At 39.8% G+C, this 17,519-nt stretch overlaps 1 protein-coding gene across 8 annotated transcripts in view; it reads right to left on the bottom strand.

Annotated features, from left to right (window-relative positions):
- LOC115410175 (myosin phosphatase Rho interacting protein) overlaps window positions 1-17,519 on the bottom strand; it is a 46,729-nt gene that overhangs the window by 14,008 nt on the left and 15,202 nt on the right. For 3 of the 8 annotated variants that reach the window (XR_003934067.1, XM_030121659.1, XM_030121660.1), the window contains exons 4-13: window positions 11,873-12,025; window positions 9,554-9,638; window positions 7,108-7,161; window positions 5,936-6,230; window positions 4,739-5,282; window positions 3,426-3,564; window positions 3,185-3,301; window positions 2,106-2,162; window positions 1,945-2,013; window positions 1,765-1,854 (exon numbers count right to left, since the gene is read on the bottom strand). Coding sequence is in view for 7 of the 8 variants with exons in the window: in XM_030121659.1 (XP_029977519.1) it covers window positions 1,765-1,854; window positions 1,945-2,013; window positions 2,106-2,162; window positions 3,185-3,301; window positions 3,426-3,564; window positions 4,739-5,282; window positions 5,936-6,230; window positions 7,108-7,161; window positions 9,554-9,638; window positions 11,873-12,025 (1,603 nt within the window). In the remaining variant the exon portion in view is untranslated. The remainder of the gene's footprint in view (window positions 1-1,764; window positions 1,855-1,944; window positions 2,014-2,105; window positions 2,163-3,184; window positions 3,302-3,425; window positions 3,565-4,738; window positions 5,283-5,935; window positions 6,231-7,107; window positions 7,162-9,553; window positions 9,639-11,872; window positions 12,026-17,519) is intronic. The other 5 variants (XM_030121663.1, XM_030121665.1, XM_030121664.1 and 2 more) reach the window with 4 other exon arrangements.

The raw sequence follows: 17,519 nt of genomic DNA, 5'->3' as shown, positions 1-17,519 counted from the left end.
CCCATTCTGCAGTTCTGTCACTTCAGTCTTGTTTTGCTGATACTTACTGAAATAAACACTTAACTCAAAACTAGAACTAAGCATAAATTAAACCAACATTGTACCTACAATTTTAACATAAACCTTAGTACAAGTAAAAGAGAATGTTTATGAATAATGTGCAATAAATTAGAGATTCAAGATCAAGATATTTTCTTTGCCATTTGTGCACAAACATACAATGCAGGCACATACAAATTGTTGTACAGAGCTCTCTTGGTGTCAGGGAAAAAAGTAAAAAAGCCAAAAAAAAGAAAAAAAACTAGTCTCAAATAGAAAGTACTCAGACTGCATCAGAAAAATGTAAAATGGTAGTGGTTATGTGGTTGACAGCATTTTTTTTCTATTTTATTTGATTATTCTTACACAGTGTTTTGAGAGGTCACTCTTTGTGGTTTAACACAAACTGTTAAATGTTTCACTTTATGTTCCACATTGAGTACAGATTTGTACTTGGCTCTGTGAATCACATTTGTTATTATTTATGGTTATGTCCAGTTTTGATAGTTTTCTTTTTGCTTCTTGAACTCCCTTTCCATGTCAGAAATATGTGGCTTTAAGAGCAGAGGAAGCCAGTGTGATACAGATAAATGGGAGGTACCTTTACATCACATCAGACTGTAACACATAACCTTTTAAAAATATTACAATATTCTCAGCAGTGAAAAAAACTCCACATACAAAAGGATTCCACTGTGTGAAACTCTTTCACTAAAACTGCATACACAGTGACCTCTAGTGACAGCTGATTTCAGCCTGTGAAATGATGTTTTGAAAGGTACTGAGTAATTTCCAGATTGCACAAAGCACCCAAACCATAACATCCACCTTTATACTGCAGCTTTACTTTGCAACTGACAGAACAACAGCTCCTCCCTGTCTGAGTAGTGGAGCTAAGAGCAGATATAAATACTGGAGTTATTAATTTCTCGTCACCAAACCCAGGTTGTTCAGCCAAAGACACAACGATCCCCTCCACTACTCTATTTCTGACTTCCTCTAGAAAAGCCAGGGATGCTGCTTTAAGCAAACGTAAACAAAAGAAATGACCTTGTAGCTGCTGTTCTTCTCATGGAGGCTGGATTTGTATGGCACGTTTAAATCTATATGTGGCATGAAACAAACCCCTACTGACATCAAATAAGTAACGACGGCATTGCAAGCATACAAGTCTGGTAAGCATTTTGCCAGCAACAAGTGCTAAAAATGTTTAATGGTCCAATGATTACATGAAGACTGCATTAACTTATTACGTTCATATGATGATCCTTTGCACTTCATAGCTGTTAAGCTCATTAAGCTACACTTCACTATAACTACTATAGTGGAGGGTAAAGCTGCTGTGGTGCATCAGTGTTTTAAAAACATGTTTTTGAACAACTGTGCACAAGGACAGGTCTTTTGAATGCAAGAGGTTAGGTAAACATATTGTTCAGGATGAGAGGCACATGAGCTCAGAGACAAGCAGACTGCAGCAGATTTAGACTACTATGAGGTCAGCCCTTCAGAGATGACAAGTCAAGTGACATCCTTCATGACAGACAAAGAATCATTTCAAAAAGAGAAATGGCAAAACCTGATACCTAAAGTTGCACCACATGGTGTCTATGGCTATTTGTAGACTGGCAGGAGACAAGCAGAGTTAAACTGTGCAGACAATGAGTTCCATCTTAACACGTGATTAATATCACAGAGCGATCGATGACACGAAGAATCAACACTTACCAGGATTTGAAAGCCGTAATTCCTCTGGACCGGGAACTCTTTGACATCATAACATGTGGAAAGGTCGATTTCTCCATCTAGTTCTGAGGCCTATGATAAAGGCACAAACAGAAAAATCATTATTAAATGACTTTCACTTCATGCTTTCTATCAAACAAACGATTTCTGTTATAATTTTACCTCCTCAGCTATGGAGTCTTTGTAGTACCTCAGACTCTGGTCTGTAAGGACAAACCAGTGTTTCTTCCACTAAAAAGTAAACAAACATTGTTACTTTAATTTCACCAGTTCTTTAGGACAGTGAAGGAAAAATACTTGTCATACTAGTGATAACAAAATACCATCCCGTCTTCATACAGCTTTGTCATCCATCCTTTCTTGAAGTTTAGAAGATCTGGCTGCAGTGGAGACAAATTAGACAAATGCACCATCACGCATTCCATCCACATTCATTTATGACCAATGACTGATAGGAAATTCTCTGTTCTTCTTTTTTTTTTTTTTTTTACATTTTACTTTACTTATATTTTGGGCTAATATCTCACTGCATTGTAAGATCTCATTGAATGGCCACTCATCTGTAATATAATGTGAACATATAACCAACATCTAATATTTGTTTACATTTAGGTCAACACATCAACTGTAGAACTGTAATACATGGCTCCAGCTAAAGAGACGGACTGGCGGGAGCTGGACTGTCCCTGTGAAACACAAACTGCTGCACATTGAAACCAAGCCTAAGTCTGTTTATAGACTCTAAAGTAAATCATTTGTCCGTAACCCAACTTCTGCTCACTCAATAATACCTTGTTTTTGTTGAGCTTCATCCGGTGTGGTGTCACTGCCTGGCAGAGAGTCATTCTTATGGCTAACTGCCTTCACTTCATATGGTGACAATCAGTTTCTTTCCGTCTGTCCCAGGGATATACACACAACTGTGGCTGCTTCTGCACCGGCTATTTATAATCATCAGTAGCAGTGGCAGCATTGGGGTGTGTGTGTGTGTGTGTGTGTGTGTGTGTGTGTGTGTAGTTAGGTGTGTGTGTGTGTGTGTGTGGTTGAGTGGGTGGGGGTTCGGGCAGCTGCAGCTTAGCCAAAGAGATGAACCACACACCGACTGGATTAGTGTTATAGCACCCACTGAGCTCATCTAAGATCACTAACAGTTTACTCTTATGGTATAGTAAGTCTGATGTGAGTCACAACCCAGGGACAGACTGGTTCAGCACCGTAGCACCTGGAAGCACTTCGGTAAATTTCAGATTTAATCACATTCTTTTATGCTGTAAAGGTGTTTGGGTAGAGTTGTTTTTAAGACTTCTGCAACATAAAAGTTTGAAATTCCGGTGGTTTTATTTTCAGTTCTAAGTCTAAGTTATGGTTGACTTTATGTTTTAGGGCAACTGTTGTAACTTACCGTCATGGAGGACTCTGTGACTCTGCGGTCCAGTGACTTTGCTCTTCTTAAATTGGCAAAAGTGGAGCTGGAGACATCAGGGACTGAACGGTCCTTTCCTGCATCCAGCGACAACTCCTACAAAAAATAAATTCATAACAATATCCTTTAAAATATAAATTGGACCATGCAGATTATGATTATATAGGCTATCTGGTGCAATTTTTTAAAAATTTATCAGTGTAAATTTGAGACATCGTACATGTTTGTTCGTGAGACAGCGTCTCTCGCTGCGGCCTTGTCTCTGGATTAGTGTGGTGTTAGAGGGCTCATTGGAGCTGCTCGTGTCCATACGCTCCACTTGTTGACCCTCTTCAAATCGGCCAATGATTTGTGAACGCCTAAAAGAACAGTGAAGGCCATGCTTTACAAAAACATTCACAATGCACATTAAACATGAACATATTAACATTAAAGTTGTAAAATGTAATAGTATACAAGGCAACAGATGAAATCTTAAGTAAAAATTTTATAAAACAATGATAAATCAGCATAAAACAAGACCAACTTATCATAAGAAAGCAAATATGAGCCACAGTCATTGAATCGCTCATTAAATATGCAGGTTCATAACACATGGCTTGTTACACAGTTTACATACCACAATGTAAAGAGTCTGATTTGAGACATTAATTTGGACTCAAAGTTCCTTTCATGCACAACAATATGCAATTTAAGGCTGACATCCCCAAAGGAACAACCCAAAGGCCCACCAAAGAACAAAAGAGCAGTGTTATAAGATGAGAGATTAAAATTTTAAAGAAAAAAAGAATGATCAAGATGGTGGATTAGACGAAGGCAAAAGTAGCAGCAATGGCAACACAGCCTGCGTTACCTTAAGGCACTGCACTTATGTTTGTGTATGTGCATATAGGGACAAGGAATGAGAATCTGTATCTGTTACCAACACAGTGTTCGCATAACCACAGTTTATACAGCAAATTAAGTATTTATCCTAAAAACAGTGTATGTGTGTGCTCCCAGGCAGTGCAGAGATGAAATGATAGAAAGCAGGAATCAGCGGTGACCAGCAGGGAACAGCATTGGGACAGGGGTGGAAGGGTTGGTTGAGCATTAGCTCTGAGAAGCTCCATTCAGAAGCCCCTGGAAAAGATCAAAATGACAAAACCAACTAGCAAAATAGCAAGAGCAAAGGTAGAGACCAATAGAAATGAAAGTAACTCATGCAATTAACTCCCCAGAATCATTAATGGAAAAACCACTGGTAAAAACTATGAAAGAAAGCAGCAGCAAAAGATGTTCAATCGACATTATTTCAGCCACAGGGTGGTGCTAAAAGTTTGTAGTATATATAACAGCTATATTCATGTCCAAATAGTTACATAAGGGTTAATAACCAGTGGATCATTAATGATCATTAATCATCAAGAGCTTTTCTGAACATATGATATGTTCATTACTATATTCAGTTTAATAAAAATCATGAAAAAAGCAGGTGCAAGACAGTCCTATTTTTTCAACGTGCTTTGTATAACTCATGTCCATGCCCCTCACCTGCGCTCCTCCCCAAACAGTCGAGCCACCTCTTCCCTGCCAGGGCTCCGTGTCCGTGTCCTCAGGTCTTGACGTTTTTTCTCTGAGCGGAAAGCTTCACGGTACGTCAGCCTGCGAGCTCGTGGCACATCTGACAGTGCTGCATACTCCCTGCCAGATCGGCCAACTCTGCTTCCTCCACAACTGATGCCACCACTGCGGCCTTCCCAGCTGGGGGCAGCAGTGCTGCTGGGTTCAGAGTCCAGTGAGCTCTGAGAGGAGCTGATGGTGGAGTAGCTTGGGGAGACAAGGTCACCTGGAGAAGGAAGAGGATCTTGGGAGGGGTGACAAGGGGAAGTCAGTGGTTCTGACTCAGAGCTGTACCTTGGACTGAGAGCTCCTAAAGAGGAGGAGGATGCTGACGATGAAAGGGGCAGGTGCTGAGGGGGCTGTAGAGGTTGGGAATGCTGCTCCAACTGTGGAGCAGGCTCTGACTTGGTCTTCTCCAGGGAAAAGTAACCGCTCTCCACTCGTACCTTGCGTCCAGTGCTCACAGTACTGCCATCTGAAACACATGTAACAGTGTCACCACTTTGAAACACATGATGCATATGTAGAGGATGTTCTACCTCTCAGTGGATGATTAGTGGCATCTAGAAGTGAAGTTGCACATTGCAATCAACTGAATATCACTTGATTTCCTTGCCCTGTCTGCTAAAATGCACAAAATTATTGTTAAGCAAGTGTTCAGTGTGGTACAACATGGCAGTTTCCATACATGTGATATTCGAGCTTCACTTTTCCATAGCAGCTAGTATAGAAAGAATATCAGTCACCTCTGTTTACATTTAGTCTTTGATTTGGACAGAGAGGGAAGAGCTGCAGAAGACAGATGAATATTTTCATATTGTAATGCTTTTTCCTGATTTCCTTCCACAGCAGCTTAAAAGAGATGGTAGCTCAAACATAGTAGACAATAGTTAACAGGCTTGATAAAATGGAAAGAAGAAAAAGAAGAGCTCTGTACTAAGCAACTGCAGAAACACGCTGGAAGTTGATGGCTAGTTCTAAGCTAACAAAAACATATATCTTATTTAATGAAAAGATAACTACAGCTATTCTGTTTTAATTGTGCTATTAGTTCTCCAATAAATCCCTCAAACCTCACACACTGAAACGTTTATGTTTTTATTTGCATAGCCTCTTCCTAATCCTTACCATCTTGACTGGTGGTCCTGGGGTCTGGTTGGCTCTGGCTCAGCTGGCTGAGGCAGGAGGCACTGCGGCTGCAGGGGATGGTGGCCCTACTCCAGCGACTCTCCTCCTGCCACAGAGTAGCACGGCTCAGAGGAACACGCTCAGCACTGGCAATACTGCTGGGGAGGCATGGGATGCTGCCTCCAGTACTGGTCACCGTCACCTTGGCAGGACCAGGCTCCTGGGTAGTTGGTGTTGGGGTTGGATGAAATGGATGGGAAGAGGAAAGGACATGGGAGGTAAGATCACAAAGACACTACAAAAAGGAATGCAAAAAAGGAAAGAGATTAAAAGAAGGATTAAGTACCAACAGTGAATGGGAAAAGCCCATAAATAAATGGCTGCATATGTTGGGAATCAGGACTTCTTGATGCATGCATGCTCCACGGCACGATTCTCTACTGTAGTGGTTTGCAATTATCTGCCAATCACAATACCACAGCATTCCATATAAACACACTTATTAGTTAAAAGTGGGGATGTTAGCTTTTTGGACAGTACAGATGTTCCTTGTGACTTTTGTTTAGAGAAAAATACAAGTACTTACGTTCACTGTCACATAATCAAACAAAACATTTCATTTTTACTTCTTTCACTAGATTTTTTTCCTTTTTTGTTGACTTGAGATCAAGTGCATTGCTTGAGAAAAATGCTAAATTTAGGGAGGAGTGTGAAAGCTGGAGGAAAGACAAAAGGCTCAATCATTGCTAATTTACCTGCATCACTGGACATTTCAGAAACAGAAGTGCACAAAATGTTATAATTATCATACAGATAATAAATGATAGTCATTTCACTGTTAAATTAGGTTTCCAGAGCCTTATTTTGATAATCCTTTACTAACCAGCAGAACCCACAGGATGATTCAAGTGCATAAGAAAAGAAAGGAAAATTTCCAGACAAAAGCAACCCGTCAAACGTCAACTTTTCAGCCAGCTACTTCAATTAACACAAACATGCATGTTGTGATATAAATGATTGTGTCTATATCAGGGAAAGAAGCACATAGTGTGACATTTTATTCACCCTTCACCTGGATCAATTGTGAATGTGGTAAATATTACTTATTAGGGCTGGGATTTCAAAGCCACTAAGGGTAAAGCGGGATAAAAGTTTGGCTGAGCTGAACTCACTGGGTGTCCATTCATGTCCTCAGTGGAAAAACACTGGCTTGGAGTTACTCCACCCTGCCGATCACAAAAAGCCTTGGATGTTAATGTCTGCTCTAGTGCTGATTAAAACCAATACAGATGATCCAATAAATGTGTCATATAACAACTTATTTTGGTTTAAACATTGTTTCAATAAAGGTGTTTGGCTTCTCTCTCATTTATGTTCAAATAGTTGAAATATATAAAATAAAGCAATATTACAAGAATGTTACTTTTTCGATCCTTTCAGTCACAATGTGAGAGAAACAGATCCAGTCACATATTTTTATTTATATGTGATATATGCCTTAGTTTGGGAGCACTCCCTAAAAGCCAAACATATGCTCCTGTGTCCATGTACAGATTTACAAAGTACATGTAAAAAGAAATGAAAAAGACTTAAAATGATAACATGATAAAAAAAAAATATATTGGTGAAGTCCATCTGTTGTTATACTGTCAGTACAGCTTATGACTCATTTCTGTTTTCAAATGTGCTGTTTACCAGTGTAATAAAAAAATAAATAAGTATATAATCCCTGACAGTCAGTCAGTAAGGACAAATAACTCATCTGAATCATATTTTAATGTGAAGAAATAACACAAGACAAAACCAAGGGAAATGGAAAATGTGATTTAACTGTAGTGAGAAACAAATCAAGACTTAAATGCTCAGCGGTTCAGTGAGACAGTCACCACTATCCCTCTACATATGAGCCTGTTTGTGTGTGCTTTACTCTGACTCAAGTTGCTGTCAGTAGAGGAACGAGACCATAAACTTCAGCTTGAAGGCTACCAACAATAGGGGAAGTACTGCTGGGGGGGCCCTGGGTGGTCAGTAAAATATGTGACAGTCATTTTCCTGGTCATTCTAACTTCTGTTGCCGTAAATAATCCTTACATAGAAGTATAGTTATTGTATAGATGTATTTTCATAAATTTGATTTAGTCTTTAAAGACACTTGATTGTACTCCAAAGGGGAAATTGTTTTTCAGACCACATCTACAGACTAGTCAACTAATGAACAGTACTTTAAATGATGTTGGGAATTCAACAGCCATGTCTTAAAGTCTCCAACTATGCACTCACAGCCTTATGTGATGTCAGCAAAAATTCAGGATGTGAAAAGAAGAAGACCTTACAACACTGTCTTACCTGTTTTGAGCCACTCGCAATGAATGTCACACATTTTCAGGTTCTACATTTATCAGTGAGCATTTGGTCTAGGTCAGGGTCCTGGTCCCTATTACCTGGATCTATGACATGAAGTCCTCCTTAATATTCAAGATTTTGGTCCAAAAGCACCTCATGTGCATGCATATTACTAAAACAGTCACTCTACATTATAACAAGTAAATGCTTATCAATTCTAATACATCTAAACATCTGTACATCTTTTACTGCCTTAAAAAATGTCTTTGTCCAGGTCCACAAGGTAACTGTCCATCAGGGCAGGACTCAGGGCAAAGGCCTGGCAGGTCAACAGCAGCTGCTGGATGTGACAATGAAACAGAATGTACCAGCATTTGGATTGTAGTCACATGAAAAATTGTGGTCGCTGAAAAAATATTGCTGAATGTTATTTTAACAGGCAGGTACTATCATTTGCTCATTGTTTGCTCAGGAATATTTTGATTACTAACCAGTGTCTGTTGCTCTGTAACATTGCATCCATAATAAAACTGAAATTTAATGTACCCATTGAGGAAGTTTACAAAAATGACAATAAGTACTACACAGCTACTATAAATATAGGTACTGTAAATCAGTGACTGCTGCAACTGAGTAAGGTGGAAAAGATATCATCTAACTAAAGAATGCAAATATGGAGAGAATAAACTGGTGAGTGTGTTGCTGGCAGAGACAATGCATAACTGTCTGTCAGGAGGGAAAACAGCTGGTGCAGAATGAGCGGAATGAAAAGCCTCCATCCTGAATACTTTCATGACACATGCTGTCTTTAAATATCTTAAATAATGTATATGTTTATATTCTTTGTTACAGTGATGACATAAGTGCCATGTGTGGATTATTTTTACATAGATGACCTGTCAAACTGCCTTAATAAAGTATCCAACGGAGCTTAAAAATGTGTGAATATATAATCTCTTATCTGTCATTATGACAATCTACATTTATAAACCAGATGATGTCAAGTTGCTCATTTAATCTTCAACCCATCTCAAAATGCTGCCCATCTGTGTCCTCATTAAGGTTAAGATCTCATCTCATCCAAGTTTCCATACAGAACTGATGAGGTTTCAGTTTGACATTTTCATGCAGCATTCAAGAGTCCACACAAATAAAAATAAGGAACTGAAGGTAGAGGAAAAAATTAACCACACTTGAGGACCCTGATCTGGATTTAATTGTTTACTCCTCTTAGATCAATTGATGCTTAATAAGACAGCAAGAGAAAAGCATTACCTGCTGAGTGGGAGGATCAACCTTGCGCTTCTTCTTCTGGTTTTGCTTGTTGGTCCGGGGGTAGACAGTCAGAGCCTCCTGCCATCTACAAAGAGTCAAAGTGTTGATCCTACAATACTAAACGCAGATATAAAACTCCTGCAATTACTTTGGATCCATTTAATGCCAGTCTAAACACTAGCTGAGCTTTTTATTTATACATTTATTGTATGCTGCAGCTGCCCTGGGGCCTGGAACACACCGGTCGCCTCAAGGCAAAAATACACTGGAAAGCTCAGTTGATAGTAGTGTAGATAAAATAACTCACAATTTATACTGTACACTGTACACAGGGTTCCTACAGGTTTCTTCAAGTTAAATTTAAGACTTTTTATGACCTTTTTAAGAATACTTGGAACAGAATTTAATGCCCATTTCAAAAAACATTCCCAAAGTCAGCTTTCTCGGGTGATTTCGGGGCATGACTAATGGGTGCGCGTGTGTTGGGCTGAATGTTCTGTAATCATTTCTCACTGTGGGCTGCAAAGTTAGTGACAATTGGTTCCTAATTTCAATATAATTTGTCGGGTTGGAACAGGTGGAACTGAGTCAAATAACGTTACTTTCTTTGCAGCTTGGACATTTCCCAGACACATTTAAACACAGTACAGCGAACAAGTTCATAGCAATATAACTTAAGACCCACCATATCAATTTTAATACCTTTTAAAGACTTTTTTTAAGGTGCTAAATGCAAATTCAAGACTTTTAAGACTTTTGAAGACAAAATATAGAACATGACCTTGCTAAATATTATGTGACTGCATCATCAGTTTTCCTATAAATTTAATTAACAACAAAATGAAATCATACTGAAGGCCATTATCACAGGGAAACACTGTGTAGACTAGGACTGGCATTACCAGCTCTACAACAAAAAGTTGCTTCAGTAAACACACACACGTGAGGTAGACAGTGTGTCTCAGGCATTACAAAGTACATACTGTTGCATGCTGTGTGCATACAAGAGGATGTGGTTGGCATGCCTCTATCACAGTGTTGTGCCTTAAACTGTGACACCTGCTGTGGACTGGATTGTAATAGTTTCATACACATATGCAGAGGATTGTGGGTAGGAATATGCAGAATACTATACTAGCTTTTATATGGCAAATTCAACTAGATGGAGTAGTGGCATACTCAATTTGATAAAAATATTGAGACTATGGTACTATGGTACTAATGACATTAAAAATGAGAGTGTGTACTGAACATTTAATGAGGTGACGTGTTCTAAAGCTTATCAATACGTATAATTTATTTGGGTGAATAAAAATACATACACGTAAGTAATAGCAATAGAAACAGGCAACTTCTTCTGTGCCCTTTAAGAATAAGAACTCAGTGTCTGTGGCCCACAAAGTCAAACACTATTGAATTTTTGTTTTGCTTCACCTACTTTGTAAAGAGTAAAAAACCTTGGTGTCACACTATAAACTGACACTACAAACACATGACATACGTATAAATGAATACACACAACACTGGTTTTGTACTAAGCATATATATATGATATAAAACAAAACTTATAACACTGAAAATGCTATATTAGTGTTTGCTCAGGCAGATATTTAACCAGTGGTTCATGAGGGTATGCAATACAAAGAGAAGTGTGAGGAGCTTAACACACCCAGGAAAATCAAACAAGTTTAACATAACATACATTTTAAAAAGTCATGAAAGACCATGGCAACCAAGCCCCTGTCAGATAGCTACAACCACGTCAGGGAAATAATGATGATGAGTTGGCAGAGAACCAACACATGGGAGCTAGATGATAGAAAGTGTACAGTGAAAGAGCAGGTAGCATACTGTAGCAGAGAGTGGGTGTTGTGAGTCACAGTTCTCTAAGAATAGCCGTAATATGTATGCTATAGCCAAGGGAGGGGGGGTGCAGCATCAAATGTGCAGCAATGGAAGACAGACAAGGGGCAAGATTTAATTATCTGTCTTAAAGCTTAAAAATTGTGATCTGTGTACAGGCAGATGGGGGTTGGTGAAAATGGAAAGAGACGGTACAGCAGCAAAGAAGGGAACGGTTCAAGAATGTGCACTGTCACTGCAGTGTAGATTACAACTCTCTGAAGAGCACTGCCCAAACAGGACAGCAGGGGGCAGAGCAGATTTGGCAGCCACAGCAGTTGTGCACAATCCTCCACTCTGTACCAACTCTCTGTCATCCCTTCCCATCAGCTAAAAGACAAACTCCACCGCCCACCTGCATAACAGCACTAGCACATAAGGGCTTCTTTTTTTTTATTGAGTTTACACCTGTCTTACCCATTGATGATTTCTTTACACTCAGCCCGGATGAAGTGCTCTTTGTCGGGGGTCAGGATGCACAGCGAGTTCTTCTGACCTGTCCTGGACTCTCCGTCAATGACGTCAGAACACTGGTTCATATTGATTGTCCCCTGGGGCAGAGTGCTGGGCTGGAGGACACAACACAGAGAGTCAGAAAAGGAGTGTTAAGCAGAGAGCTGAACAGACGTGCCCACTTAGCACTCCACATGGTCGGTCTGTCTTCTCACTCAGCCCACCCAGCATCAGTTTTCATGCCAAGCCTTGCAATCCCTGCACTGATATAACAGTCTGTGCACAAGGCTACTGTTCTTGTTAAAGCTTGCTGTGATATTTTTGATTCTTGTCAAACATAATCCTGCATTTAAGAGACAGTAATTACATAATTACATCATGTGTGTTGCCTTAAGAATATATCACTCTTACAGGGATTTGAAAGTGGAAACAGAGAACTTGTTCACAACTTACTATGACTTAACTCTACTTTATAGCTGTCACCTAACACAGAATTATTGTTGCACTTATGGTTGCTGAACAGAGGTGGACTATATTACAAATGTGTGAAAAACAGAGGCATCTGGAAAGGATTAAGATGCAGACTAATGGGAAAGGAGAAAATGAAACTAAATAGCACTCTTACTTAATAGAACTATAATCCTCTACAACGATGTGAATATAGCTCCTCATTTCTACACAGCCATTTAGAATATCATGCCACAGTGAAGAGCCTGAAAGGACCCATGAAAAGGACTGTCTGTTCCATTTATAAACAGTGCAAGTGCATGAGTTCACTGAGCGGGTTTGAGTTTAATCTGTCTGATGCTTAGCTGTGAGGTGTAAACCTAACTACGCACACACTGACATGGATGCCATTTAGTACCTATGAATAACACGTCCAAAGGATTTTCAGAATAATACTATATTGTGTACAATGACTTGTGGTTTCACATGCAGGTTTATGTAAGCACACAAAGGCTTTGTACGAAGTCATGGCTCATTTCCAGTGAATAGATACTCCAAACTTGACTTGAACAGACGGGCACTGCAGTAAAACAGTTACTAAGGCAGATTATTAGAAAGACAGGAATTTAAGAAAACTGACTTTTGCATGTCTGCCCTTCATATCACCTTCTCAACATGGGGAGAAAATGTGATAGTAGCATGTTGACTGAGGGATTTATTTACTCACTAAATGACTGCATAACTAAGCACACTGGGCACAGGCAACTGTTTGAACAGCTTTTAGGTCCTACCTTCACTACGCATACGGGCAGAATTATAGACAACAAAATACCACAGTGGTTTCAAGCTATAAGTACCAGTTAGCCACAGATGATAAATTACAGCCCTCAACAAATCAGAATATATTAGGAGATAGAGCTGGTAACAAAATTAAAAGGTATCACGTTAGTGACCAAATAAATCTGACACAACTACCAAATTTGTGCAACATAACCATAGCCTGTCAGTAACAGAGCAATTTGAGCCTATGGATGGCCTCTAATGTGGACAGAGAAGTCAATAGTTAACAGTTTGTGGTAATCCCTCCCTGAAGGCGGTTAAGAGGCCATGCTGACTCTGTCACTGTTAAATCTCACTTCATTCTCAACTTTTACCACCGACTATATTGTGAAAAACAGTAGTAGCAAAGCAAATTGGTACAAGGAGCACAGAGGAGAGGGCTTAAAAGGCAGAGACAAAGAGCACAAACAGAGACATGAACATCTAAGCAGCATGAAATGACAGGTAGTTTGACATCTACCTGTAAAACAAGAGAGCCACAGAGGGAGTGACTCAGTTGGTCTTTATGTTTTGGCTCAGCTTCTTATGCCTACGCTTTAAAATGGTCCATCAGCAAAGGGCTCTTCACAGTGAGGTGAGAGGCCAGAGCAACAGCCGGGGTTGACAGACAGACGGACAAATAGACCTTTCGGACAGCTGGGCGAGGACCTAGGCCTGCTTCAGACTGGGCAGAGAGATTGGCGTCAGCTTGACCTGAGAGCCCTGTCACTCTCAGACATGGACACAAGGAAGGAGGTTTGAAGACATAGAGAAGTAAGGATGACAGACTAGAGATTAAGTCTCAAGCTGGTGGTCAAGAGGAACAGCAGTGCAGCGGAAAAAAAAAAAAACGCGGTTTTGAGGACTGGAACTTTGGCCTGCTCGGCCATCTGTCTGTGTAAACAAATCTAGAGTACAACACACATGTGAGCTTGTCCTTGAGCTGGGAGTCAGAAGAGGATAAACAGCAAAATATTTCTGATTCTGGGAACAGTTGTACAAGCAGATTAAGCCCCTGGTTCTATAATCACAGTATCAGATTTTCATGAATGCAGAATATAAATCTGAGTCTAGCAATGTCTCTGATAAAAACCTAGTTTCATAAAGCTGATTCATGAAGCTCAGAGAGATTTGAGCGCTCAGTAGGTGGTGTAAAAGTACAGTATATGTTTAAGTGGTGGCTGGGTGACAAGCAGCACGAGACTCCTCTTACATACATGCACCCTCCCAACCCCAACATTGTGTCAGCTAAGCACCAATACAAGGCCCTACTTTGGGCCAGCCACCATGGATCTAGCCCCCAGACCCAGGCCCCTCAAACCCACACCTCTCTGTCACCTAGCCTAGACCCAGTCCCCTCTCTCTGGGCCACCGCTCTCCACAATGAGGCCTTTGTGAGGCAGCGCCAGTTCACACAATGTGGGATTGTCAGCTGCCACAGTCCACAGAGCCACTCCTCCCCTTAACCCTCAACAAGGAAATGACCGAGAGACAAGAGGCCCAAACAAGTGTCCTTTTGTGATTTGTGCATGGAAATTATGAAGGCAGCACAAACTTATTCTTGTCTCTGAAGTTGTACAGACAATAGTATGACTACTGTGTCGATGGGAGTCATTGAGCGGAGTCTCGAGGGACAAGGGACAAATCAGAAAAGAGATTGGATTTCCCTTGTCCAGCAGGATGAGTGGGACAGAACAGGTGGACATTTGCCATCAGCACCAACTTATTTTGGAATTGACTAATGTAAAGAGTTTAAAAGAAGTAGCTCTACATGAAAAAGGGTATCAGCATTGCTATGACAACAGTGAGTCTAATAATACATCTACTATCCTTGCATCAGCAGCATCCTAACAACCTATCTTCCAAGTTTCAAATCACTTACTTTAATTAAACTAATGTAAAACTGTCAAACTAACAAAAAAAAACTCAACTAGAATCCAAGCCAAACAAAGTCTAGAACAAAATACAATTAATGAACATATAAAACCATGATGACTATCATGAACAGAAACAATTGTGCAAAAGAAAACATCAAATTAAAATGCTGTCAATCCATGTTTTACTCAATAATAAGATGTAAATAATAATAACCTAACTCTGATGTTGTAATTATTATTATTATTATTTGAACACTTCTCCAAGTATAGCCACTCAGTGAGGCCATCAAAGCAACTGATAATGATCATTTACAACATTACAGCTAGCACGCAGTTTATACAACTTAAATTCTATCATTATGCCCTGTGCATAGTTTAGGCTTCGACCTTCTCCTTCATTATACACTATTTATGTATCTTGTGATCTCGGTCCAGATGTTGTGTAGCATTACAACTGTGCTCATTAGGCACAAAACCTCAGTTTAGAAAATAGTAATTAGTAACCCCCATGCAAGTGTGCCTCTGCGCCCTTGGCTTCCTTCATTCTTGGCCATTCCACATCTTAGCAAAACATCCCTCTCTCCCTTATGACACAGCGGCAGAAATATTTGCTTCTTTTGGCAGTCGGCTGATGGTCTACTTTCATTTTTGGTTGTGAAGCAAAATTCTCTTCCTCTGCCATCAACATTCAGGGTTTGACAGACTTATTTGTAGTCATGGAAAGCAGAAGTGCACATAAAATGAATAACTTAAGAATACAATGAGGGAATGACATGCCTTTTAAATATTTGATTTGGCCAATATATGTTTTATTACATTCACTTGATTTTCATGCATTTCATAAGAGAATGAAGATGTGTGTAATATTACTCACTGACCAAGATATGTGCTTATAAAAACATCATGGCATCATAAACATCTGTTATTTGATATTAGGTGCCTGTCTGTCTGTCAAACTCATGTGGTGACAAATTTATGTGTTACTGTGTCTCTTGTTAAGTTACGCTACTCTTCTGCTAGACATGTAACAACAGGATCCTCTTGCAGTTTCCAAGCTCTTCACTATGCATCCAAAGCCATTTGACTTTGATCATTAAAGAAGTGGAAGCCAAGAGTAAAGCTGATGAACTGGCACCGCTTCATCCTGACTCACCAACATGGCCCGGAATCAGGTCTCTTCAGGGTCCAACATCATCTGCTCATTGCCGATAACAGCAATTATGCAATAAATCTTTCCTTAGCAACTTAAGACAACAGAGGTAAACATGCATTTTTGATATGAGGAAGCATGCCAATGACCAGCTGCAGGGAAATGTCCTCAGGTGCCAGACGGATGGAGTCACCTCTATTGTTGCTACAGAGGAATATCAAACACACTGTCTCAGCCTTTCCTTCCTAAGTCCATGGTGAGTGATCAGGGATACAAACGCAGATGTACACAGCAATCATGCTTAGACCTAGAGCCGATAGATTGGTCATGGACAAGATTACAATCATCACTGCCCTAGAGTCTTCATGGTCCTGTAATTCCACCCCAGTGCTGAGACAACTTTACGCTAGCACAATCAAACATGATATTTACCTTTGCCTCAGCTATAATACCGAGCCTAACCCCTGCCTGTAATTCAGACAGACATGCAGCACTATAAAAATTAGACCAAGCCATATGGTGGATATCTGACATCTCTGTTGTGAGGCCACGTAAAGTCTTCCAGACATACTAAAATACACCTCACTCCAAAGGTATGCATGCAAGACACTCAAATTAATGGTACAGTATATGTATAAGCTGGAAAACTGGTTACACAGCAACGGTATTACAGTGGAAGCAAAATGCAAAAGAGCCAGATCAACACAATATATACTAGTATAAAGTAAGAATAAAAAAAACCCAAAATGCCACACATTTTACACATATTTGTACCAGGTATTTCAGAGAGGACTGTGGGTGGTAGAAATACTGCTCTCCTTATGGAGAATGGTGAGAGGATGTGGGTGGTTTAATGCTGTGTTAGAAGGCCAGCAGCCGACAAAGCTGAGGATGCAGAGGAGGATGAAGAGGAGGGAGAGTTGGTGGATGAAGAGTATTTTCTGAGGCAGGTTTAGCTTCAAATACTGCTTTGGACTGCACCCTCACTGATGTGCAAATATGAACCACATCTTTATCTCTGTGGTATTTGAAGAAATTAAGTTGTACATTACTTTATATTCCATTATATATAGTCCTGTCAAATGATTAAAATATTTCATCAGATTAATCACAGCGTTGCTGTGGATTAATTTTGATTAATCCCAATTAAATGTCATTCATTTTTAATCTATATTAATCACGTTTCATTTTACATGAGCAAACAGACTCAAGAAAGAAGGGAATATATATGCACTTAACGTGTTTATTTAATACCTTCAACAACAAAACAACTTGAGTTTTTTTGCACTCAAATTTTCCATCCAGAGGGCCAACGTGC

The sequence above is a fragment of the Sphaeramia orbicularis genome, chromosome 19, assembly GCF_902148855.1.
Source record: "Sphaeramia orbicularis chromosome 19, fSphaOr1.1, whole genome shotgun sequence".
Lineage (NCBI taxonomy): Eukaryota > Metazoa > Chordata > Actinopteri > Kurtiformes > Apogonidae > Sphaeramia > Sphaeramia orbicularis.
The sequence above is the reverse complement of the archived record's forward strand: the minus strand, read 5'-3'. Positions and strand labels throughout refer to the sequence as shown.